Source organism: Amaranthus tricolor, chromosome 4, assembly GCF_026212465.1.
Source record: "Amaranthus tricolor cultivar Red isolate AtriRed21 chromosome 4, ASM2621246v1, whole genome shotgun sequence".
Classification (NCBI taxonomy): domain Eukaryota; kingdom Viridiplantae; phylum Streptophyta; class Magnoliopsida; order Caryophyllales; family Amaranthaceae; genus Amaranthus; species Amaranthus tricolor.
Window position 1 is genome coordinate 16,578,458 of NC_080050.1, and position 24,939 is coordinate 16,603,396.

Here is a 24,939-nt window from a genome sequence, read left to right on the forward strand (position 1 = left end):
TTCAAATATAGTGAAAAATAAGTTGGTTTCAATGAGTATCAAAATTATAAATAAGATATCAATATTACCTTTTTAAGCATGTTGTCTTCACAGAGATTCAGTAAGGTCACAATTATGCTTGCGCTTTTAGATTTATAGTAGGTATAACTCGTAAACAACAAATTTTACGGTCATAATTAAAAATAACCTAAACATTAAGGCTATAATTAACAATAAGTTTTTGTTTAGGAACGTCCCATTAATAGGACGAGTCTAAGTTGTATAATTTTGATTTTAATATATACTAGATGGTGCCCGTGCGATGCTCGGCTTTATCAAATTTCTAACATATTTATATAAATTAAGAAAGGAAAATTCCACGTGTAAACCAAAGTTTTTAAAAAATCAACACGATAACCCTGAGGTTTACGAAATTGTTCCACCGTAGCCTTTTTGCACATAATACGTTAGCAAACGTTAATTTCAAAGCTTAAAGGCTACTATACGCCTATTTATGCGACTTACCATTCAAATTCCATCAGTTTCAATCTTTTCCCCCAAAATATAAACCCTAACTCTACCATGTTCATCCAAATCACAATTTCAAATCACATTTGAATTTGGGGGGAAAAAATGTGATTTGGATTAAAGATGGTAGAGTAAGGGTTTATGTTTTGTAGGAAAAAGGTTGAAACTGATTTAAAATGTGAGTTGTATAAATAGGATTACAGCAGTCTTTAAGCTTCGAAATTAACGTTCATTAACGTTTTATGTGCAAAAATGTCACGTTAGAACAACTAGGTAAATCTCAGGGTTATCGAGTGAATTTTTTAAAAGTTTTGGTTACCACATGGAAACCCAAAACCTTAGGTTTGCCACATGAAATTTCCCATTAAAAAATTAAAATTTTAAGAAATAAATTGTACATTATAGTTATATTTTGTTTCAATTTTAACAGCTGTATAAAAATATAAGTGAGTTATATAAAGATAGTCACAACCTATATTATATTAGAATTAAGTATTTTGTATTTAAGTAACTAAGAATATAAATAACAAAAGTATTTAGTTTTTTAATACATTAAATGCGATTTGACCTAAAAAGTAAAAAATACAATTAATAAAAATAATAATATACTCAAAATAAGAAAGTAATAAGTCAACGATAATTATAATAACAATGACATCATCATTAAATTATAGAGAAAAAATTTTTAATGAGGAAGCGACACGTAAGTGATTTAAAAGGTGATAATGTCAATTGTTTTTTTTTTATTTTTTTTATTTTAGTAATAGTTATAGATAGATGTGATTGGTTTTGATCTATATGCGATTAGTTTTGTAGATGTAAGTTTACACTATATTTTTCACTTTATCATCTACGTGTGCATTCTAAATAGTATGTGTATTAGTTTTAAGCTATATGTAATAGATTTTTAGCTACGTGTGAGCGCTTTTAAGTAGTATGGTTATATTGGATTGTCTCATATGCAACATCCTGATATTAAGATCGACATCCTGATATTAAGATGGCCGCTTATGAGATGCGCTCATAATTAACAGATGATACTCATAGTAATACATAAACAAATAAACTTCATTATACCTATACAATCTAAGCAAATTCACTTAGAAAGAAACCCAACAATGAAAAATAAGACAAACTTGAAAAATCTAAGGATTAAACATCATAATAATACTTGCAAATGGTAATAGTAATACAAGATAGAATATATTTGTTTAAATAAATTGCAACTTATACTTGGAAAGGCAATAGCTTTCTATTTGGCCACATTTCAATTTTCTGGAAATATTTAGGTGTGACGACTCCGTCAAACCCCTCTGTCAATATTACTTCATTCTCTGACTTGTAAAATTTCATTCCATCTGTGAAATTGAAATAATTCATCATCACACTCCATTATTCACTTCTTCATTCAGATCATCATTTTACAAGTAAAATCTATCAATATCAATGTTAGATTTAAATTCCAGTTTACCTTCCATAGCTTTCTTTGTATCTATGAAGATCAGCAAATTTACGTCATGCCTCATGCCTGGAACAATGATGCAAATTACATCATTGAAAAATCATTTATAATTCTATAGCACCAGAAGTTTGTAAATTATCAATGACCCTTTTGATAACTTGGTTTTCGTTTTAGATTATTATTATGATCAAAATTCAAGAACAACCCGTCTACGCAGAGATTGCGCTGATAATTACAAATGCTACTAATTGTCTAATGAAATCGCAATAGATATTCATATAACTGCTTGGAGACTAGAACCTTTTTACGTACCACTTATTACTTCTCCTTGAGAAGGCAAGCCATGTGAAAAGTGAACATGCAACCTGTTCATTCGCTTGAGACCGGATGAAAGAATTGGTTCAAGAAGCCTCTTATATGTGCCATGAATACAAACTGCGTATGAAAATCCACATATTAGGCCAAAGTATCTTCCAGCAAGCAATATATAGATCTGGAAAATAGTTGTAAGCATACCAGGAATCTCCTCAGCAGAAAGGATTGGTTTCAATAAACTCTCAGTCTCTACTGACTGAAACAAATTAAAAATAATTAGTGGATGACCAGAGAGTTACAGTGATGGACTTGACAAATCGCATGAAAATTATGAAAAAGACATCACCATATACCTACAGCATTCAAAGACAAGCCCAATCCCAAACCCAAGCCCAGGCCCATATTTCCGGGACTAATCTCCATCGAGCCATTAAGTGCAATATTAAACGTGATTAGACTTTTTAGCAGTAGGGTAACTACCTGAAATATTATTTAGTACATTTTTTCTTGTACCCAAACTTCCAGAAAAGCAAGGCTAAATTATCCCTATTTAGCAAGTTACTAGAAAACCTCACTACGAAACCGCCCAAAAAATCGTTTACTACACTATACAGCTCCACATCCTCACCCATGAAAGAAGCCACTCGTCACATGTTCTCAGCTCCACCAGTAGCTACCTTTCATATCCCTACATCAGTCTACTTACTCCAATCCAACATCCAGTCACTTTTTCCAGTAAGATCATCCCCAAATCTGCTGACTCAGTTTCATTGTGAAATCAAAACACCCATAACAAAATTCAACAGTTGCAGTAAAACTGGCCAAAGATGGAGTTTTTAACTCGACAACAATTGCACTGGAAGTAGATTTAAAAAGACAGAGTAGATTAAAACCTTCATGATCATAATAGACAAGCACATGTCCACCTCTAAAACTGAACTATCGATGACGACTTATTTTGGTGATCCATGGAGTATTTGGACGCAGGGACATAAACATGAAGAAATAGAAGAATATGATTGTTTTATCAACACTAGAGGGGAAAGGACTAGTAGGTCAGAGGATGAAGGTTGTTAGAGATGAGGGGTATTTGAAGGACTGAGAGAGCAAGATAAAGATGAGATGAGCATATATAGGTTCAACTATTAGAGAGAGGACGCCATGGATGAGGATAGAGAATGATGGAGGGGCTGAGGAGCTTGAGGATCTTCTTCCCAAATTAAAGCAAACCAAAACCAAAAGAATAAACCAATTTCCCATCCCAGCCACTAATATAGGTGACTTCTTCCCATTTTCACTTTTCTCCCTTTTTGTCCCAACAGCTACAAAAATATACTTATAAACATGAGGCAACGGTATCCTTCAATCTAAATAGATGTGCATTTGTGGATTTCTTTCTAACATGTGACAAGCCACATTCCAGTATGCTATATTTAAGCTTGAGAAGCTAAATTACAAATGTATTCTAATAAACAAAGGTTTATTAAAAAAGGCATACACATGCTTGAAAAAAATGATCAAAGTAGTAAATATTCAGGTAAAAGTTTCCATTTATTTAATACTACAAATACTACATGAAAACATTCTCAATCAGGAGAGCTAAACAAAAAACTTCTGAACAATGTCTACTTGTGCTTTCACCTAAGAACTTCAAAACAAACAAGGATGAGAGATTCATTTCTAGAAACGTATAATTGCCATATAAGATAATTAGTTGGATATGAACTAAGTGGTAACTACAACCTCCTCACAAGTGAGATATTTACTATTGTCTAGTTGCACTAGATAGGCCAAATAGAACTAGTAAGGTTGATTTCTCTGAAGCATGTATATTGTCATTTTAGTTGAGTATTGGTTGAAAAACTATGACTCAATAATTGGTTACGCTTCAAAAGAAAGTGAAGAAGACTTCATTTAACTCTTTTGACTTATTGTGATACCACAACAGAAAACTGTTATTTGCACCATTTAGTGGAATCCAACAACCTAAAGGTTTTAAGAGAATCCAAACCAATGAGATTTGAGAAAGGCAGGATATGGAACTTACTTTTACTTCATGGAACAATTTTTTATGAGTCTAATATGTTACGACAAGAGTAATAGTTTTTCATACAAGGATAGCTCACCTTTACAGAATGGCCTTGATTTGCACGTATCCACAGTTCTCCATCTTCTTCCACAAGGCCAAGCCTCTGCTTGTTGTCTATCCTTACGGCCTGAAAAAAGAGGCATATCACAGTCAAAATATAGAGAACAAATGAATTGCTACATAGTTTACTCAACACTCCTACAAAAGCACAAGAGTTATGATACATATAGAATCCACTAATTCTAGAGGCTAAACTATTAAATTGTTGAGATGATTAAGGCCTAAAAAATTTTTTTGTTAGTACTTGTTTTACACCATTAATGTAATACATTGCTACAAACAGTCTCTATTCAACACTCACACATGAGCACAATTAAGAGGAGTGTAAATGGCTTCTGGTGCATCCTCTCCATTTTACTTTTTTTATCTCACATTTCCTGTTGTTGTTTGCCCCTTAATTGTCCTAACAGGATTTCCTGACACTTTCTTTATTTTCCCTGATGACCCCACAGGCCCACACAACTGTAATGCTTATAATTGAATCTTTTTGAATATTAGTCATTTCAGTCCTTGATTTTCCACGTCTTGTGCATGTGAGCAGTAAACACAATATGGGGCTTTAGCTTGGGTTGTAGCAATACCTTCCTACCTCCCTCAAAGAGGTAGGCAGGAAAATCATTATGCAATGGCATTTTTGTCTTCCAAATGTGTATCCGTTTATCGAATAGTTAACGTCGACATGTAACTGTCTGAAACCAACAAGACAGTAATTACAAATAGAAGCGAGTTGTGGGGTATGTCAGTTACCATGGATGAACCCATACTATACACTTTAATCATGAAATATGGAAGACTACACGGATTATTGTTGAATCAAGTTGTAATGACTCAACCATTGACAAATGTTCAAGTCCAAATTGAAGGAAAGCCACAATCACAGACATACAACAGGAGAGCTTGGAGGGGGACAAGGCTGAGGCAGGAGGCCTAAGGGGTATTCATTAAAGGAATTTACCCACAAGTGCGTGCCTAATCCTTTTCACTCAGCTTTCAATTATTCTCCTTTTTGTCTTACTTACCACTCATTCTCTCTCTTCTCCTGCAAGGTCCTCAAGCACTCCATTGTTACAACTTACAAGGGAAGGAACTCAAGGTAGGCATCACCATGATTAAGGTTCAAAGCAGTGATATCGTAGACACTGATGTGATGTCTTAGACGATAATAGCACATCTAGTTGAGGCTCTTGAGGAGCAACACACTCAGCTCAACACCGCGGTGTAATAGAACATGAAGTCTAGGCTGGGTGTCTGGAAGCAAACTTGCAAGCCAATGCAGAGGTTTTGAGGAAGATGATCATGGAGAATCTGAGTAGAAGCACCATGCCACTTCAGGATCAAATGGATTGGAACAAAGAGCAAGCACACAAAGCTCAATAGATCTTCGAGACAACTATAGAAAGATGAGATTCAACCAATTCAATAGGGGCGTCTTAACGGGGGACAGCACGAATCTAGAATAGCCTCTTTCAAGTAATAGTGACTAAATACAATTCTACCTCACACCAATGTAGACGGCCAAGGCTCCCAGACAAGGGGCAACTCTCTAATCTGGACTTCCACCAAACAACCATGAGCTCCAAACCCACACGCACATCATCCCAACTACACAAAACACAACTTGAGACTACATCCACCCAAGTAAACAACCAAGACATTCAAAACAACCCATAAATCCAACACCAAAACCTCAACAATCTCGACTACGCTTGTCAAATTGACCCCACGTGGAGGCATAGGGTGACATCATAAGTTGGAATGAGTGGTAGTGTCAATGGATGGCGATGCCTTGAACAGGTCACCGTTGCAAAACCTATCCACATCTAGTTGATCTCAATACTTCATACTCAAGAGATTTAGGTCGCTAAACTCAAGGCCCCTCTTCCAGCATTGGTTGACATGGCATTAGGTTATTTTTAAAAAGCGTGAGGCATCCCATGCTAAGAGTCCCAACGCTTAAGCTTTAGGCAACAGGCGAAGGAGCTAGCCTATGGGGATGAAGCATCGCAAAACCCATGCAAAAATAAATTCAAAACTCGAAAAACTAGTAAAAAATTTCCAAAAGAAAAATAGAAACTTGGACAACTAAACGGTAAATACAGAGAAAGAAAAGAGAAAATATACTTTGTGCCTTTGGGGGTACCTTAATCAAATGGGCTCAATCTGATAGTAAGATTAAAAGGCACTCTTAGGTGCTTTGAGCCGCTCGACTTAGGCTCTATAAAGAGCTCTAAGATGCTCTCCTTAAGAAACCACTTTGCCTATCCTTATTACGACGCCCAACTCATCTCTCACCCAAGGTGCTAACCTTAAGCACTCCTAGGCGAGCTTTTTAAACTATGGGTGCCATAAAAGGATGATAAAGCAATTTCAGTGATATTCCCTTCCATATTTTAAGCTAATTTGTTACGCCTTTTATATGTCAACCATTGCTCTTCCTTCTGTGGTATGATAAATATCTATAAGGGTTCATCAGTGGAGACCCACACCCACCCTTTATGCTAGCATTGAGTAGATGGATCTAAACACTTTACAAATAGATCAAAAGGAAAATAAGGGTGCTACAGCCTATCAAGTTTGGCTAGCCGCAAGAGCTTGTAACACAACATTATGCTCTTAGGAATAAGGGAAATTATAAAACGGGCATAATTACCTACTCTAACCTATAAATTACCATACCCTCATGCAAGCTTAACTACTCTCAAAGTCCAAACTCCTAAAAATTTCCATAACTTAATTTAACTAACCATAATTTCACCTCACTAACCCACACCACCTAAAATAAAAAAATGACACCTAATAACCTCCACTCGAATCACAAAAAACCCACCTGCTGACAAAGTGGAAAATTGGGTTAAGAGGCCAAGAGCCAAGTCTAGTGCTAGAAAAAGTGGTTGTTGTCCATAAGAGTCTTGGAAGGGAGCCCAATGTCCTCCTCGCTTATGGAAACGTGGAGTGCCACGAGGAAGAGGATATACAAGAAGCGTCTCGACAATTTTGAAAAAACTAAGTGTGAATACCTCTTTGAACCTTAACCTGAAAGTGAAATTTATAACTTAAAACTAAATGCAAAGTTCTCTTTGTACTCAATGGTAGGCATCGCGAACTCAAAGACCCTAAAGATAAAAGGAATCCTTATTGGGTAGGAAGTAATGGTTATTGTTGACACAGGAACCAGTCACAACTTTATCTCTCTAAAAACAATAGAAAGACTCAATATACAATGTTCGCTAGTAAAGGATTTGAAGTCTCTGGATAATTAGGAAAGAGGGTTGTGTGAAAGCAATAATGCGATAATGCAATCACTATGTGTATTTGAAGAATTTCTTTATTGCACTGGGCAAACAAATATGCAATATTAGGGCCGAAGATTTGAATTTAAAAGTCGAATGTGAAAAGGTTTAAAAAAAGTTTTTGTCTTGTTAGAAAATTACTTGTTTGAAAAAAGTTCCATCTTCATACATTATGCATCATCGATACATTATAACAAAATATAGCAAAAAGGTGGAAATGGTAACAGGACTTACTTCTCTAACTTCATCGATAGAATGAGAACTTAGCGTGAAATTTGACCTTGTTTTCATGTTCAACTTCAGTAAATCTTGAAGGTTGACATACCCATCACAACGCATATCTAAATTCAACTTTGTTGCACTATGTCTCAATATGCGAACCCTGTGTAAAATTAAATGACCATATTGAGTGGCTAAGTTTATAATAGATCCAAAATATCACCATAAGGGCCTATTCACTTCAACTTTAGAAAAAACATTTTTTAGAAGTGTAAAACGTTTAATTTAGTAAAAATCAATAGTTGCATTAAAAAAATAGAGCTTCAAAAACATTAAGTTGAGTTCAACAAAACTGTTTTTGCTTCGGTAAAATAAGTTCAATACAACAAAACTAAAGCGAAGTGAATAGGCCTAACTTAAAGAAATATTTTTGTTGTGCTTAATAATACTAATTTTTGAAGTCTTGTTAGAAAGTGGTAAAGGAAATTCAAGGCTAATTCCTCGAAAAGAGCTTAAGATATAAAGAAGTTTTTATTATGCTTACAATAGTCTACCAAGACTATCAATTCTATCTGCATCACCACCATGACCTTTCCTTGATCTGCCATTGCTACCTTCCATATCAAGATGACCTTTCCCTCTTCCTGAACTGCATTTCGAAAAAAATAATACAAAACATAAGGTGTAGAATATTTTTCTATTCATCTAATACATAACGTGTTTGATTAGCTAAATAAAAATTCATCATCAAAGCTAGTAATCACCCATCAATTCCATCGATCAAAGCTAGTAATCACCCATCAATCCCATCGTATTGCATATCATTATGTATTCATTCATCTTGAATTATATATAAATATATACATTAATCCGGCTGATTGTTTAATTTAGTAATTTGGCTTTAGCGTTTCATCATTCATATTCCTTGATATTATTTTGCACATCAATGTCAAAAAAACAGCATTCAAAACATGTCCATCCCGATTATCATAAAAATGCATACATTTTCCAAAAAGGTAACACGTAGCAAAACCATTCCCCAATTAAATTGAATACTCATTACTCTCTACCCTCTAGAACTAGTCATACATAGTTATAGGAAGACAAACATGTGGGAATCACGAGCCGAGGAAGATAAAGAAGAGCTCTCCTTGCTTCCTTTAGCTCTGTGCATTGTCCTGATTGCAAACCGATGAGGCGGAAGAAGACGGAAAGGTGTCAGGTAACTGGCAGTTGTTGATGTTATTATTGTCGATGATCCTCCAAGCATTAATATCTCTATAACGGCAAATCATAAACTTACCTAACAATAATAATTCATACATGATTAAAATCAAATCAAATTGTACAACAAAACCACTGCAGGACATAAATTTAATGTTAATAAATCAATTAGAAAAAGTAATATTCCTACTTTCGACAAATTTTTGAATTCAAGAAAAAACCATCAATATAGACAAATCAATTAAAGGATTGTCAAGTTTTACTATAGAAATTTAAGTTAGGATTTTACACAAAATGAACTTGAGGTAAATTCTTCAAGGAACAATAAAATCAAAGTACAATTACCACCAATATTTGACCATGGAAGAGGTGAGAGATGACAGAAGACCTTTAAGAATAGAGCAAATAAAAATGCTAATTCAGGCTGTGTCATTAGATAAGCAAGTAGTGTTGCTTTTATATGATTCTAAATCATCGTAGTGTTGGAATTCACCGACAATAGAGCACAATAACTCTTTAATATTTGATTAAAACAATAATGAACTAAATTTACGATAAGTAGAAACAATAGCAGCACCGTTAATTGGCTCAACAATAGCTTATAACCAAGGCAGACGTTGAAGTGTGGTAAATGGGAAAAAAATGAGAAAATAGATGAACTAGTCTTAATCAATCATAAGATTAGGTATTAGAAATAAATATATGTGGAAATAACAACTAATGGAGAAAACAACTTCATATTATAAACATAAAGGAACCTTGATTTGTAAAAAGCATTCAATTGTATAGGTCAAACAAACTTTGCATCAAAAGCTAGAGACAATTAAAGATAAAATGCAAAATTACCTCGATACCAGTTTTTAAAATGGCGACAGAAGAATGTAAACAAAGAAGAAAATCGAAAATGGCGACAAAAGAATGTAAACAAAGAAGAAAATCGAAAATGGCAACAAAAGAATGTAAACAAAGAAGAAAATCGAAAATGGCGACAAATAATTTAGAAAATGGAGGTAAGACTTAAGAGTGTACCTCAAAGTTTTTAGAAAACTTTTCATGGAATTGAATGAAGGAAGTGGGTCTTTGTCAACTGTTTACATTCTGCGTGATGGGCAACAAGAAAGTATTTTAAAAGGCGTGAGTATTAGGTATAGTGTTCAAGTGGCGAAACAGATAAAAGGGCATCATCAATCTTTATAAACCCCCAAGTGAAATTGATGTTGAGCAATACGAAGCAATTGAAGGTCATTAAAATTAGAATAGCATGCGCGTAGAAATCATTGTAATGAACATGATGTTTTAAGAAGATTAATTAAACATGGGGCGGATCAAGAAAAAATTTAAGTGATGTCAAAAATTTAAATAAAAAAATAGATTCAAACATCGTTTTAATTAAATCAATTGTCCACGCCGAGTTTTAATTACAAAAAAATTACACAAACATTAATCACTAGATGTAAAATGCGATTCAAAGGCCACTCCTTCAAAATAACTAATTTACGCAGCAAAATAAAAAACATTAATGACTTATTCACCATTATTATTGTATGATTAATATATCCATTCAACTAGTGAATTCCAATTTACACAAGTTGGAGTTCAGAATAATAACAGCTACACACTATAATTAATATTCATTAGTTAAGTACACTTCCACCATGAAATATTACAACATGACAATTTCATAGCAAAGCATTATATATAAAATACAAGGAGGACAATTCTTACATTTCATTGTATTTTCTTGGTATTTATAACTTAAATAAACATTGAACTGATTGTGGAGCCTAGGAGCGATGATGCAATGGAAGGCAGAATGGCTTGAAGTTGTGAAGGGATGTAGGAAAAAGATCACTTGTCTAGATGGCTTAACCAAATTATACGGTCTAATGCTAGGCTCATAATGCTTAAACAATAACCCAAATCTACAATCTTACTCAATTAGTTTCGTTAAAATACACACTATGTCCAAAATCAATGCTTCATTACCAATATCCTACTTAACTCATCTTTGTATCCCAATTTATAATCCATACATCAAAATGTCAAGTACATTCTAGATTATATATTCTTGTTTCTTTTTCCAAGTGAACCCATCAAATATTAACTCACTTTCTATCTTATGTTGGAATTTCTTCTTCATAATCAATTACCAAATACGATTTGTTTTCCAACTGTATCTATGATTTTAATTCTAAACACACTTATTTGAAATTATCTCTAAGATTATACCCAATACATCATTATTCTTCAATAGACCAAGAACAAGGACTCCTATATTTCTACATATAATTCAACACAAGAAACACTTTTATGTCAATTTCCATTCAAATCATTTCGACATTAAACAATATACTTAAAGATTCAATAATTTTTAACATGAACAAGTAACTCAATTTCATCCTCCATTTCTTCAAAAATTTCTCAATTAAAACCCAAATTGAAACAAGACTAACTAAAATCTCAACTGTTAATTCCAATTACAAATTTCATAATTTAATCCCTACAATATCAAAGTTTGTACAATTTACAGCAATTTCTATCCACATATTTAAATTAAGCTTAAAAAGTTATCTTGGTTGGGTGTACCTTAATTTGTTTTTGAGGGGAAATTTATGAAGTTGAATGGATGAACAGCTCAGTTTATCTCGAGCTACGGCAGACTTGGGATTGAGTTGAGAAAGCCAAGTGATTAGTTAAGTGATCAATTGACAAATAGAGTAAGCACTATCAATTTGTAGTGTATCCTAGCTCAAAATTAAATTGAAGGAAAGATCGAGACCAAAATTAGAATAATTTGAACATGAAAAGTAGAGATAATAAAATGAGAAATTAGGAAGAAGAGTACCAATAGAAGAAAGAACAATTGAGATATTAAATTTAGGATGAAGTTGCAACAAAGACTAAATTATCTTCATCACACTTGATATTGAAAAACATGAGATTCAATTTCTTCTTTTTGGTGAAAATTAATGGAGAGTGGAAGGTATGGAAGGAAAAGCTATGGACATAAGTGAAAAAAAGGGCGCTTGTCTTGCAAAGTTGAGGCAACAGCAGGGCCTGGGATGGCGATCGTAGGCGTGTGCCGTGGTGGTGTTAGGCTGAAGATAGTGATACGGTGGTGAGGCTTCTTGGTTGAGTGGAGTGCTAACGCTAGAGGAGAGCTTGTCAGCGGTGATGATGGTGGTTGGGTGTGTTGATTTATCAATTGTGTTGGTATTCCGGTGAAAGAATGGGTTGAAGGAAACTGAAGAGGGTAAGGATTAAGGAATTATACAATCTAGTAATTCATAAGTATTCATAAGCATTTATGTCATTTGTCACTCTATATAAGCATTTGTTCTAAGTGTCACTTCATACAAGCATTTGTGCTGTCAAGTGTCACTTCCTATAACCATTTGTGCCAAGTGTCAATTCATATAAGCATTTATGATGCCAAGTGTTATGACACTCCTTTGAACAAGACTCTCACATACTTGATGTACAATTATATATTCTTGCATTTACTTACTCCATGTATTCTTGCATTTCCAAATTAAATTAAAACTACTCAACTCCTCCATGTAATCAAACAACAATAAATCATTATCCATCACCTACTTAGTGGACAGCCCTACGTATTCTTGCATTTTTATATTAATTTTTATTATTATTACAATAATTCTTAAATGAGACGGTCTCATAGTGAGACCATCCCTATTAGACTGGCCCAATATATAATTTTTATTTTAAAGTGATAACTTATAACGTTAAAGTGATCACTTACAATCTTTAAATATTCACTTTTTACAGTTTTAAAGTGATTACTTATAACTTTAAAATGATCACTTACGATCTTAAAGTAATCAATTAACGAAATTGGCTAATTATATGGGGTCGTCTCATGGTGAGACTGTCTCATATAAGACGAGTTGTTATTATTATTCAACTACTATTCTCCTTTACCTACTTTATGTATATCATATCTGTAACAACCCGACTTACCGTTGACTGAGTAAACAAGGTCATCACAGGGTTTATTTCCCAAGAAACTTAAATCTCAATACCAAAACTTGAGCAAAGGGGTCATCAATTCTAAAACATAGCTAAATCAACTAATTCTCAAACCAAACATTTAACTAAAATACAAAGTAATTATAAAAGTCATTCTAAAAGTCCAACAACACAACCAAGTCTAACATACATTTATCAAAAACTAATACAATACTACAACTTCTCATGTACTTAGCTCAATATAACAACCATGTAACTCTAATCATTACCGCAAACCCATCGTTCCCGACCAATTCTGATTTGTAAACAATCTAAAAGATGGAAACCAAATTGGCTTATGTTATTATAGTAAATCAAATTGACTTTGATAAAATTAAGTATATTGAAATCTTTAGTTTAAATATAATAATAACATTTAACACAGCAAGACTTAGTTTATTCAAACTTAAAAGTTGTAAAAATTAAACTCTCATTATGTTTGGCACTTAAGGATAAATAACTAGATACGTTACTAGCACTAATCCATACTCAAAGCTATTTAAGCTAAGATTAAAAGAGGTTAAAAATAGCGCTATTACACTAGTCATAACTACTTATCATAGGTCTTTGCTTCTCGATGTAATATCTATATTGTTCTCATTTTCTCTATTTCATAACTTATCTTAAAGACTCACATGATACCACTTGTAAATGAAAATATCCAAATACGACATATTCTTTTCTTCAATTATTCTTTTCTCAACTTTACTACATATATAATCTCATGAGATTTATCCATCATACAATTATATGTGACTAGGCCAAGAGCATTATCGGCAATCAGCACTCAATGGCAAAGTATGAGCTCATACCCCTTCAGTTGATCATCTCGGATCCTACCTTCGGGAAAAAGACCCACTAGGGTACCAATCCATGGGAAAGGCCGCTATATCGAGGTTTGCAAGGCCCACATGGTAGCTCCTCGGTCAAGGGGCGATATCAGCCATCCGGCGCCCAATGACAAAGTATGCACGTACCTCACGTACGATGATCCTCTAAGATCTCACCTCGAGAACTAAACCAACTGAGGGTACTTCCAGTGGAGTCACATCAATTACTCATAATATGATGCTTTATCAAATGGGAATAATCCCGCTTTCTACCATTAATGAGGGCCTTGAGATAGCAAACCCACTGAGCAACTCAAACAAAATCTGAAATCACGTATAACGAATCATTCTAACTCCAATTAAGACATAATCCAATTTTTAAATAAATAAGGGGATCGACCCTTCCTTCTACTAACACTCTCATTCTCTAAATATAAAGTAGGTCTTATAAGTCTACTAATCTCATTAAGAGTTACTACGAAAAGTAACCTTTAAACCATTCACAAGTCCTAACATAAATTTAGCACATTCAAGCACTTATCACGCATACTTAAGCTCACTTACAAAATAGTGTATAGTTCGTGACTTAAAAAGCATATTTAGACCATTCTACTTCCTAAATAAATTCAATGATAAAGTATATTAAGAGGAGAATTATTTGTGAATAAAACAAGATATGTAATACATCAAATTGAAACATTGATACGATTCACATTACTTTAGTATTATTATGTATATTAACGATATAGATGGAATTTAAAATCATTATTCTAAGAATCGTAATAATACTCATAACGAAAACAAGCCAACAAGTCAACCATGTTCAATTTACCATTACTGCTCTTACCCATGACAAATTTTAATTAATCCATGTTCAATTCACCATTACTACTCTTATCCATAACAAATATGATATAAATAGTGCATACGAACTACTATTAATTCATCCAACAACACTTACAACAATAAAGATCAAATCTAAACCTCAATAACATCTTCAACAAAGTTGTCTGTGCACTTTAACACCATTGAAACACATCTTGAATATGCTATTTAATCCTTATTTTGAATCCCAATCTAAACTCTAAATTAAAATATTTTTGAATCACAGTTTTAACTCTTATCCATAACTACTGAATATACTTCACTCAAATTACTAGAGTTACTCAAAACAAAGGAATAATGAGTAGCTCACAAGGATGAGATGGGAACAAGGACAGAAAAGTCACCCTAAAGCCACTATTGGCGGTGGTGCGTCTGGCGGTGGGGGCTAACTGGCGGCAGCAGGTGGCGCGGCAGCTGGTGGACTGGTGGTGCGACAATGACTATTCTGTTGGGGTTGTGTGAGAGAGGGAGATGGATGCGAGGAAAAAAAAAACAGGTGCACACTTACTTAAAAAAATTAACAAATAGTTTGTTTGTTATTATGAAGAGCGAATAAATTTTGTTTTAAATTATTTTGTGTCCCTTCAAATATTATGATATTGCCCCTCTTTGTTAGCTATTAATAATAGCAAACAAAGTTAAAATAAATTGTTTTTTCTTGTTCGGTGTTAGTAACAACGATCAAACATGTTCTTAGGTTCGTACATAAATATGCTTATTTTAGAAATTTAAATTTTCAAAGTTTATTTTAAGAATTTTTATAAAAAAAACTTATTTTATTCAATCTTTCTTTAATTGGTTAGCCCTACAAACAAAGTCCAATTTATGTGGCCCAACAGTGGGTGTAAAGTTTTCATCAAACTCGGATTTAGAAATGCCAACTATTAGCATTTTAATGCTAATACTATTTCAATAATCCTAATTTATATTAAAAAAATAATACACATGGATATTATGTTATAAATATACTCATCAACAACTACTTATATGTTTTATTACTTTTATTTATTTATTTACTTATAAATAATTACTAAATACTCCCTCCGATCTTTCAATATAGTCCCATATAGGTTGGGCACGGATATTAAGGGTTGTGTGGGGTCCATGTAAAAGGTGGTAGTTGGGTATTTTTAAGTAAGTGGATTAATTGTTAATGATTCCCTCTTTTTGATTAATAAAGTATATGGAATGAATTTTGGAGGGAAAATTGGGTTTGACATTGTTTGAGCTTTAATAATTGAAATTAATACATTTCCGAATTTTTTATAATTAAGCAACCATTAAACTACTTAATTTAAATTACAGAAAATTACATCAAATAAATTACAAAAACCGTCAAATTCATAAAATAAGCTAAGTCTTCAATACTTCCTTGATTTCTTCAACATTTTTTGAACGGCAATTGAAAACGAGCAACCCTCTCGCCACATGCGCATGCGGATATTAAATCTTTCGTTGACTTCAGATTTATAAAAAAACAAACACGGTATGCATTTAGTGTTGAAAATTAATAAAATAACTACAAAAAATCAAAATGTTTCATTTTGAAAGTAAGCCATCAATGAGAAAAATACAGCTGATGAAATGATACTGGAACAAAAAAAAGCTGATAAAGGGATAACAATGATACTGGAAGATATCAAATGAGTTGACAATTACTAACACAATACAGGGAAACGAAATAATGAAAATGTCAATGGCGCCAAAAATGAAAAAAATTGCGCCCATAAACAAATTTAAGCAAAACCAGTATATAAGACAGCATTAAGTGAAGATATCAAACACTTCATTTAATTTCCACCAACTTCAACACAGTATATACAATGGGAAAAAAAAAAGATGTAGATAATTTTACTAAGACTCAAATAATGCATGACCTTTTAACGTCAGCAAACAGTAATGGGAAGCTACAACACGGGTTCATCAATGAAATTGCGAAGAAGTACGATTTGCATAGGAGGACAATCGGAAGGATATGGAGACAGATTCGTGATCAAAAAAAACACAATTTACCAATTAATGTCAACAATATGAAGTCATTGACCAACGGTAAAGCTCGAATCGCCTTTGATGAAAACAAATTCAAATCAATTGAAAAAGCGAAGAAGACAACCTTAAGATCACTTTCAAAGGCCATGGAAGTAAGCTACAGCACAGTATGCAGATGGAAAACAAAGAGGTACTTTCGAAAGCACACCAACGCAATCAAACCGTTACTTACAGACAAAAATAAACTCGACAGGTTAATTTTTTGTCTTAGTAGTTGCATTTTAGATGAGCAAACAAAGAATTTCACATTTAATGAAATGAAAAATGTAGTCCACATTGATGAAAAGTTGTTTTACATTACAAGGACACAACAAACATTTTATCTAACTCAAGATGAAATAGAGCCTCATAGAGAAATCCAATCAAAAAGATTTATCCCCAAGATCATGTTTATGTGTGCCGTTGCAAGACCGATCTTTTCTATTGAAGGTGAGATGATTTTTGATGGAAAGATAGGCATTTTTCCTTTCACACATGAAGTGGCAGCACAAAGGAGTTCAAAAAACAGAAAGAGAGGAGAGCCAGAGACCAAACCAATACAATCAATCACTAAAGAACACACAAGAGACATGATTGTGCACAAGATACTACCAGCAATTAGACTTAAATGGCCATCAGATTTAAGCGAAACAATTTTCATTCAACAGGACAATGCTAAACCACACATTTTAGATGATGATGAGGTGTTTAGAGAGGTGGCTACACTAGATGGATTTAACTTCCACTTAGTGCAACAACCTCCTAACTCACCGGATATGAATGTGCTAGACTTAGGGTTCTTTAGGTCAATACAATCTTTACAGCATCAAAAATCAGCATACAACTACTCACAATTAGTTAAGGCAGTAAAATTGTCATTTGACAATCTGACACCAAATGCACTGAAGAATGTATGGATCACATTGCAAGCATGTAAAATTGAAGTTATTAAGAAACTAGGTGGTATGGATTATGCAATTCCACACATGAGCAAAGCAAAACTAGAAAGGGAAGGGAGACTCCCACATTGTTTGGGGGTACAGCAGGAAACAATTTACCAGGCACTAAGATATCTGGAAACAAAGGTGGATAAAACTACATTGGAGGGCATTTTATTTTACTTGGGGATCACAGAAGCAACATCACAAGCAACAACAGAAGCAATACCAGAAGCAACAACAGAAGCAACGATTGAAGCAACAATAGAAGCAATACCAGAAGCAATACCAGAAGCACCAACAGAAGCAACAATAGAAGCAACAGCATATATTCCAGCAAGAATAGAAGCAACAACAGAAGCAACACCAGCATGAACACCAGAACCATGTAAATATGACACACATGAGTATACTTTTGGGTTTCCTTTTGTACTCACTTTTGGGTTACAGTGTAAAGTAAATGTTTAGGTCTAAACATGATGTAATAATTGAATAGGGGAGATGTTTAGCCGTAAACATTTAGAAGGAAAAAGCATGTAACAATTTATTGATGGCTTCAAAAACAAAATGAAAAACAAATTCATCTCAGAGATACAATTTGAACTCATCACAGATAACCCAAATCCCATACTAATTACCTCCTACATCTGGTAAGAACATAGCCTCCTAAACATAATGTTTGGTGGCTTATGAACTTAAAACCCTAGATTGGTGGCAAAATGAATGGATTTAGGGATTTTGTAGCTATAACCAATTGTTTACCCTCAAAAAAAAAATCATAGGGCAACAAAAATAGAACACGAAAGACATGCATACCATCACCAGCACATAAACAAAATCATCATTAGTCATAGATGAAAGATATATCCATACGAGAAAATGGGCCTCGAACATCAAAATCAGAAACCAAATCAACATCATCCAACGATTCTTCATCTGAGGAAGGGAACAAGTTCTCAATGTATAGATATTGAAGATCCAGTTGTAAATCAAACATTCCCTGTATTTCTTCATCTTCATAAGTTATACTTCTTCCCCAGTTAGGATCCGTTTCATCAGAAGTCGTAGGTATGCGGTTGTAGAAATCGAACCACGGGTTAGGAGATCCAATCGTAGGATCACTTTCTTGGGACGAAGACAAACAAGAAAGACAAGAAGTTGGTGAGGCCATGTTCGAAAAAACCCAGAAAAGATGGGAAAAAACCCAGATTTACAAAACCCCTAAAAGCATTAGGGTTTCAAAGAAGACGAAGATGGTGGAAAAAAAATGAAGATGAAGATAATAAGCCGTAAACCAAGGTATTCTTGTGGATGAAGATGAAGATCAGTGAAGAACACGAACACAGGTTGAGGATGAAGATGAGAGAGAGAGGGAGAGAGAGGGAGGGATGGGAAGGGATTCAGAGTAGGTGAGGTTATAAAAGGGAGGGAATGATTAAGGTGAGGTTAGAGTGTTAATTATTTTAGGTTAGTAGGGTTAACGGGGGTAAAATCGTAATTACGTGTGTGAACTAAGGGTATTTAAGTAAAAAAGGATTGCCAAAAATAGAAATGGGACTAATTCAAGGTTTTGCCAAAAAAGGAAATGGGACTAAATTAAAGGATCGGAGGGAGTAAAAATTATAAAGAGGTCACTAATTATCGGGTGTTATAGTGGTATTCAATCTATTCTTTAATGTCTGAAAGGCTAACTCACACTCTTTAATAAGGGTATGTATTAGTGGGTATCCGGCATTTTAGGTACCTGGAAAGCCGGTTATTTTTTTTAACGGCCTATGTCTCGGTTTTGGGTACCTGAATAAGTTGGGTCGGGACACCGGGTACCCGGTTTTATTTTTGATTTGAATGACGGAGTTAGGTTTGAAGGAAGGAGTTGTATTTTTGAGTATTACTGTTCCAAGACTTAGTCAAGGTGCTAGTGAAAAATTGGAATGAGAGAAGAGGACCCCTAAAGCTAATCAATTATCAGAATTCAGATTTTATTCTTGGTAAGGAAACAATCCTATCTACAGAACCAAACAAGAAGTCAAAGGTTATGGGGAAGAAGAACGGAGAGTCAGGACTTGGAATCCGAATGAGCAATTCTTCAAGTAAGATTTTTAAGAGCTGTACTTTTATTGCTTGATAAGTTAATGAAACACTATCATGGATGGGTTTTAAACACCCCTGTTGATGTAAAAGCCTTCGGTTTGCATGAAGATTCAAGAGTTCACAGAGCTGTAATTAATTGCTTCAACACTAATTGTTTCTTTTTTAAGCGGGTCACTGGATACCCACTAAAATTTAATATTCGCCCATGACCCGACCCGGAGGTTGAAATGTTTTTTGAATTTGACCCGCCATTTATATTGCGAGTCAACGGGTCAGGTCAGGTTTTTTTAACAGCCCTACTCTTTAGTCCATTCAAATTTCTTGTCTTCCTTCATCAAATAAGTCATCCGGTGAGCAATTTTTGAGAAATCTTTTATAGTACTTGCCTAAACCCAAAATAAACTCCTCACGTTAGTCACATTTTCGGTGCATGATGCCAATTTCTCTCCGCCTCAATCTTAGTTGGATCAATGACAACTCCTTCAGACACAAAATGCGGAATAACACTTTTTCGAGTCAAAACTAGCACTTAGAGATTTTGTTGGGTAAAATTTTACTTACGAACCCAACTTATTAAGCCCAAAGTGAGTTTAAACGTATTTTTAATAAGCGTATGTATAGGTCTTTTATATTATAATTATATCCATGTTAGCAACTTATTCAAAATTCATCTATTTATTTATTGGTCTTATTTATATATTTATTTATTGAAAAAAAGTACAAGGAAAAATTAATATTAATAATCCACCATTTTACTCGTTCGCTATGAATAATCCTTGATATTTTCTAATAATTCAACATTTGCTCTGAGTTCATTTTGAATAATTCAATCTCTGTTTTGGCTTGTTGGCAGCATGCCCATTATTACCTCTTACTAGTAATATGTAGACCTGATCATAGGCGGTCCGGCCCGGCGGCCCTAAAAAATGAGGATTTGGGTACCAAAATATGGCCCGATGGGCGGGTTTTGGCAGAAAATAAGTGGCCCGAATTTTTTTGGGACGGGTTTGGGATTGGCGTTTGGCCCGCGGGCCAGGCCGGCCCAAAAAGGAGCTTGTTCATGATTTGCATTTTAAATTTGTTTTACATTATGTATAATATGTAACAATTGTATTTGTTTATTTTAATTATTTGTAATTTGTGTTTTAAATTATGTATAATATGTAACAATTGTTTTTGTTTATTTCAATTATTTGTAATTTGTGTTTTTAATTATGTATAAATAATATATAATATAGGCTCGCAAGCATACATATTACGGGTTTGGGCAAGAAATTTTAGACTCGCACTACGGCCCCGCCCGCATCAATGGGCTATTTTTTCCACCCGGCCCGGTCCGGTGTTTGATCAGGTCTAGTAATATGGTATGTTTTGGGCAAATATATGACAAATATTAGATTATTAAAAACAATCCAAAGGTGGAATTATTTATAGAAGATGAGTGAAATATTGAATTAATAATATGATGTCATTAATTAACATGTGTTACATTAACTGTGTTTGAGTTTGTTCATCATTGGAGAGTTTGGTGGTGAGGAGAACCCTTTATTTGAGTTCAAGTTCGTATGCCATTTGAATTTGTCTACCACGGTTGTGTTAGGAAGGGGTGACAAAGGTTAGGAGACAGGGAGGGGTGGCTGGCCGATGAAGGTGGGTGTGCTTAGGAAAGGAAAAATTATTATTGGTGAATTTCTTCTTATTTTCTTCTTTTGTTTATTGAGTTTTAAAAGGTAACAGAGTAAAATGAAAAATAACTTAGTAAGTTGTAGATCATTTTGATTTTTTAAAGAAAATGAGGTGTAATGGTTAGATTTTTCAAAATAAATAAAATGTGAGATTTTTGAAAGAATGCCATCCAAAAGTAAGATTTTAACATTTGTAGAATTAATCAAATTTGTTGCTTAAATTTCAAACATGACAAAAAGATTAATTAATGCTAGTGTTTTAACAAATTCACAGTGATTTTTTTTTTTGCTGTTATTTTAAGCAACCACATCCAAAACTCTAATTCTACATGACATAGCACTCACTCTTTGCTGACACCTCACACATTTTCCTCAAATGACTGAAAGATGCCCGCACAAATTCATTTGGCCCCATCCCTCACAAAATCAAAATTCAGCAAATACTCACACACATTTCTTCAACAATTGGGCTAAGTACCTCACTCATTATTATATGTGAGATAGTTTGGAAACTGATAGATGATGATTTTTGTAATCACGGTGAAAGTATACTGAATTATTGAAGATGATTTATGTTTGTATATGAACACGTTGTCAATTATATATAAATGAGTTTATTCGTAGATTTTTTTGTATACTTATTCAGACGTTTAGTGTGGTTGTTTCTCAATTAAATGTTTGAAACTAGACTTTCAGTTACTCAACCATGAAATTAGGATTGTTATTGCTTTTTGCTGTGGTTGTATAAGAAAAAAGATCATTATTTGATATTGTTTATAACTTACAAAAGATCACATCTATGAGTATTTGCTGTGTTTTTTTTTAAAAGTAGAAAATAAGTATTTTTATTTGTTGTGATTCTTTAAATAACAACAAATGTTTTTGGTTATTTGCTACCCCTTCATTTTACTGCAATTCCAAAATAAGCAACAAATAAGATTATTTTTACAGCAGTAAATAACATTAATTGTACTAGTGTTAAAAGTAAATTTTTCTTATTATAAACTAATAAGAAGAATGTGAAAATAAATTATTTAAAGAATATAAAACAATTATAATTACATAAAGTTGTACAAACTTAAAAGTTTCAATACTAAAATTAGATTTTTGAATAACAACCTAAATTCATAATTTATTATATTGCTAATCTTAGTTTAAAAAATAAATTAAAATGCTTAGAATCGGCGTTTATTGTAAATATTGAAATGGTTTTCTTTTTGTTTTCACAAAGAAAAAATCTAAAAATTAAAATAAATAAGGGATGAGTCTAGGGATGCAAACGGGGCGGGGCGGGGCGGGACGGGTATTGGCGTTACCATCCCCATCCCCATCTGGTAAATCAATCCCCATCCCCATCCCCATCCCCGCGGCGGGTATAATTTTTTTCCCCGTCCCCGCCCCGATGGGTTTGTACCTAATATCATCCCCGCCCCGCAACCCATCTAGGTATCCATCCCCGTCTAATACCCATTTTACCCGCCCCACCACCCGTCAAATCCCCGCTTAATACCCATCTGTGTCACATATTTATATTCAATTATTTGGGCCTTAAAACCCATAAAACATATCCAAACTCCAAAGTCTCAAACAAAAACACATATCCAAAGTCTCAATTCAAACAAACATATATCCGAAGTCTCAAACAAACACATAATCAAATCTCAAATAAATATACATGTCTAAAACAAAAGTATTTCAAGTTTCAACATCAACTCAAAATCATCTAAATTAAATCAATCCAGAATAATTTCATCACTATCAAATTTCATTTCGCATTCTTCTTCCAACTCTCCAACAATTTTAGCAAAATCCTTGTCCTTTGAATTCTCCACAATCTACAAACACAAATGTTTTTATAACCAAAATTTATCAATGCATAAAAATTGCACAATATTGATAGGATTAATGCTTACTTTTGAGGGCAGCTCAAACCCAATTTTGAGAACACATTAAAGCTTCAACGGCTTGAGGTAGTAGTCGACTACGATAAGGACACATTAAAGCTTCAACGACTTGAGGTAGTAGTCGACTACGATAAGGATCAAGAACTCTACCACTTGTGCTAAAAGCTGATTCGGATGGAACCGTAGAAATAGCAAACACTTCCAATAACTCACATATTTTCCCAACTTTTTCCCAATCTTCAGGAGTTGGTGGGTTTTTGTATAGTTTATCTCGACCACTTAAAACAGCAAACACTTCTTTATAATTAATAGCAACGCAAAGCATTTCATATGTTGAATTCCAACGAATTTTACAATCAAGGGTTAATTTCCTTTTGTAACTGGAGGCTAATTGATTAGCTACACCTTCAAACTTTTGCACTCTCTTATCAGAACCAGTCCAGAACACAAAACTTTCCCTTATTCGATTAAATCCATCATACACTACAGCATTTAATCCATCTTGAACAATTAGATTAAGTATATGTGCACAGCAACGCATATGTAAGAACTCACCATCCAAAAGTAGAGAACCATATGGGAAAGAGTCCTTTATGATGTCCATCATAGCATCATTAGTCGTACAATTATCTACTGTGATAGATGCCAATCTCAAATCCAAGTTCCATGATTGAATGCATTGTTTTAATGCATCGGCAAGAACCTCAGCATCATGTGGGGCAGGGACATAAAGAAACCTAGTCAAAAAAAATAATTGCATCAGAAGTAAATAGGTAAGTAAAGTATGTTAGCACAAGTACAATTAGTAGTTGATAGTAATACCTTATAATTCGACTTTGCAACTTCCACGCATTATCAATGAAATGTGAAGTGACTGCCATATAGCCTTTCCTTTGATTAATTGCCGTCCACATGTCCGTAGTTAATAAAATTCGACTTTTGACTTTCCTCAACAAAGCTAGAATATTGTCCTTCTCATCCTCATATCTCTTCATTATACCCTTCCTAGTAGTGGTACGACACGGTACTTTAAAACCAGGTTGTAAAGTCTTAGAGTACTTCCTGAAGCCATAGTGCTCAACCATGCTAATGGGGTACTCATGCAATATAATCATCTCGGCCAAGTCCTTTCTTCTATCTTCTTGACATAATTCATAAGGAGCCAAAGTCAAAGAATCACTACTATCATTCACATTATGTTGTGTACCGAATAATCTTGTTTGCCGAAGATCTTGACATATTCGCTTTCGACAACTTTGAATGTGGTCCTTCAAATGAGAAGTTTCCGCCTTTGCACCGGCGGAAAGTAGCTTATTACAATGATTGCACTCAGCCTTCTCTACCCCACCAACTCTCTTTCTCTTGAAATCATTCCAAACCGCC

At 33.9% G+C, this 24,939-nt stretch overlaps 2 protein-coding genes across 10 annotated transcripts; one reads left to right on the forward strand and one right to left on the reverse strand.

The window, feature by feature from the left end:
- Window positions 1–1,222: 1,222 nt before the first annotated feature.
- On the reverse strand, window positions 1,223–12,459 carry LOC130810408 (uncharacterized). Of its 9 annotated transcripts, XM_057676456.1 has the most exons (11): window positions 12,012–12,452; window positions 11,753–11,826; window positions 10,196–10,264; window positions 9,052–9,245; window positions 8,487–8,591; window positions 7,958–8,105; window positions 4,411–4,500; window positions 2,486–2,540; window positions 2,282–2,404; window positions 1,979–2,035; window positions 1,224–1,865 (listed from the first exon to the last, which is right to left on the reverse strand). In XM_057676456.1, the coding sequence occupies exons 4-11, from the start codon at window positions 9,210–9,212 to the stop codon at window positions 1,735–1,737; spliced, it is 870 nt and encodes a 289-aa protein (XP_057532439.1). In that variant the 5' UTR covers window positions 9,213–9,245; window positions 10,196–10,264; window positions 11,753–11,826; window positions 12,012–12,452; the 3' UTR covers window positions 1,224–1,734. The 9 variants fall into 9 exon arrangements, with proteins under 9 accessions (XP_057532442.1, XP_057532439.1, XP_057532441.1 ...); XM_057676458.1 differs by lacking the exon at window positions 11,753–11,826; XM_057676451.1 differs by having other exon boundaries at window positions 11,753–12,452.
- A 4,319-nt stretch (window positions 12,460–16,778) lies between these two features.
- On the forward strand, window positions 16,779–18,251 carry LOC130810784 (uncharacterized). The gene has a single exon (XM_057676912.1). It carries the CDS (start codon window positions 16,779–16,781, stop codon window positions 18,249–18,251), a length of 1,473 nt encoding a protein of 490 aa, XP_057532895.1.
- The last annotated feature ends 6,688 nt before the right edge of the window (window positions 18,252–24,939 follow it).

What these genes read in the sequence shown, in the direction of transcription:
- LOC130810784 (XM_057676912.1), top strand. Translation starts at nt 16,779, where the DNA reads ATGCATGACCTTTTAACGTCAGCAAACAGTAATGGGAAGCTACAACAC.
- LOC130810408 (XM_057676454.1), bottom strand. Translation starts at nt 9,212, where the DNA reads ATGCTTGGAGGATCATCGACAATAATAACATCAACAACTGCCAGTTAC. An exon ending in ATCAAGGCCATTCTGTAAAG is followed by an intron (nt 2,541 to 4,410) that starts GTGAGCTATCCT and finishes AATTTGTTTCAG; the next exon opens with TCAGTAGAGACTGAGAGTTT. An exon ending in TCAAGGAGAAGTAATAAGTG is followed by an intron (nt 2,036 to 2,281) that starts GTACGTAAAAAG and finishes TCATTGTTCCAG; the next exon opens with GCATGAGGCATGACGTAAAT.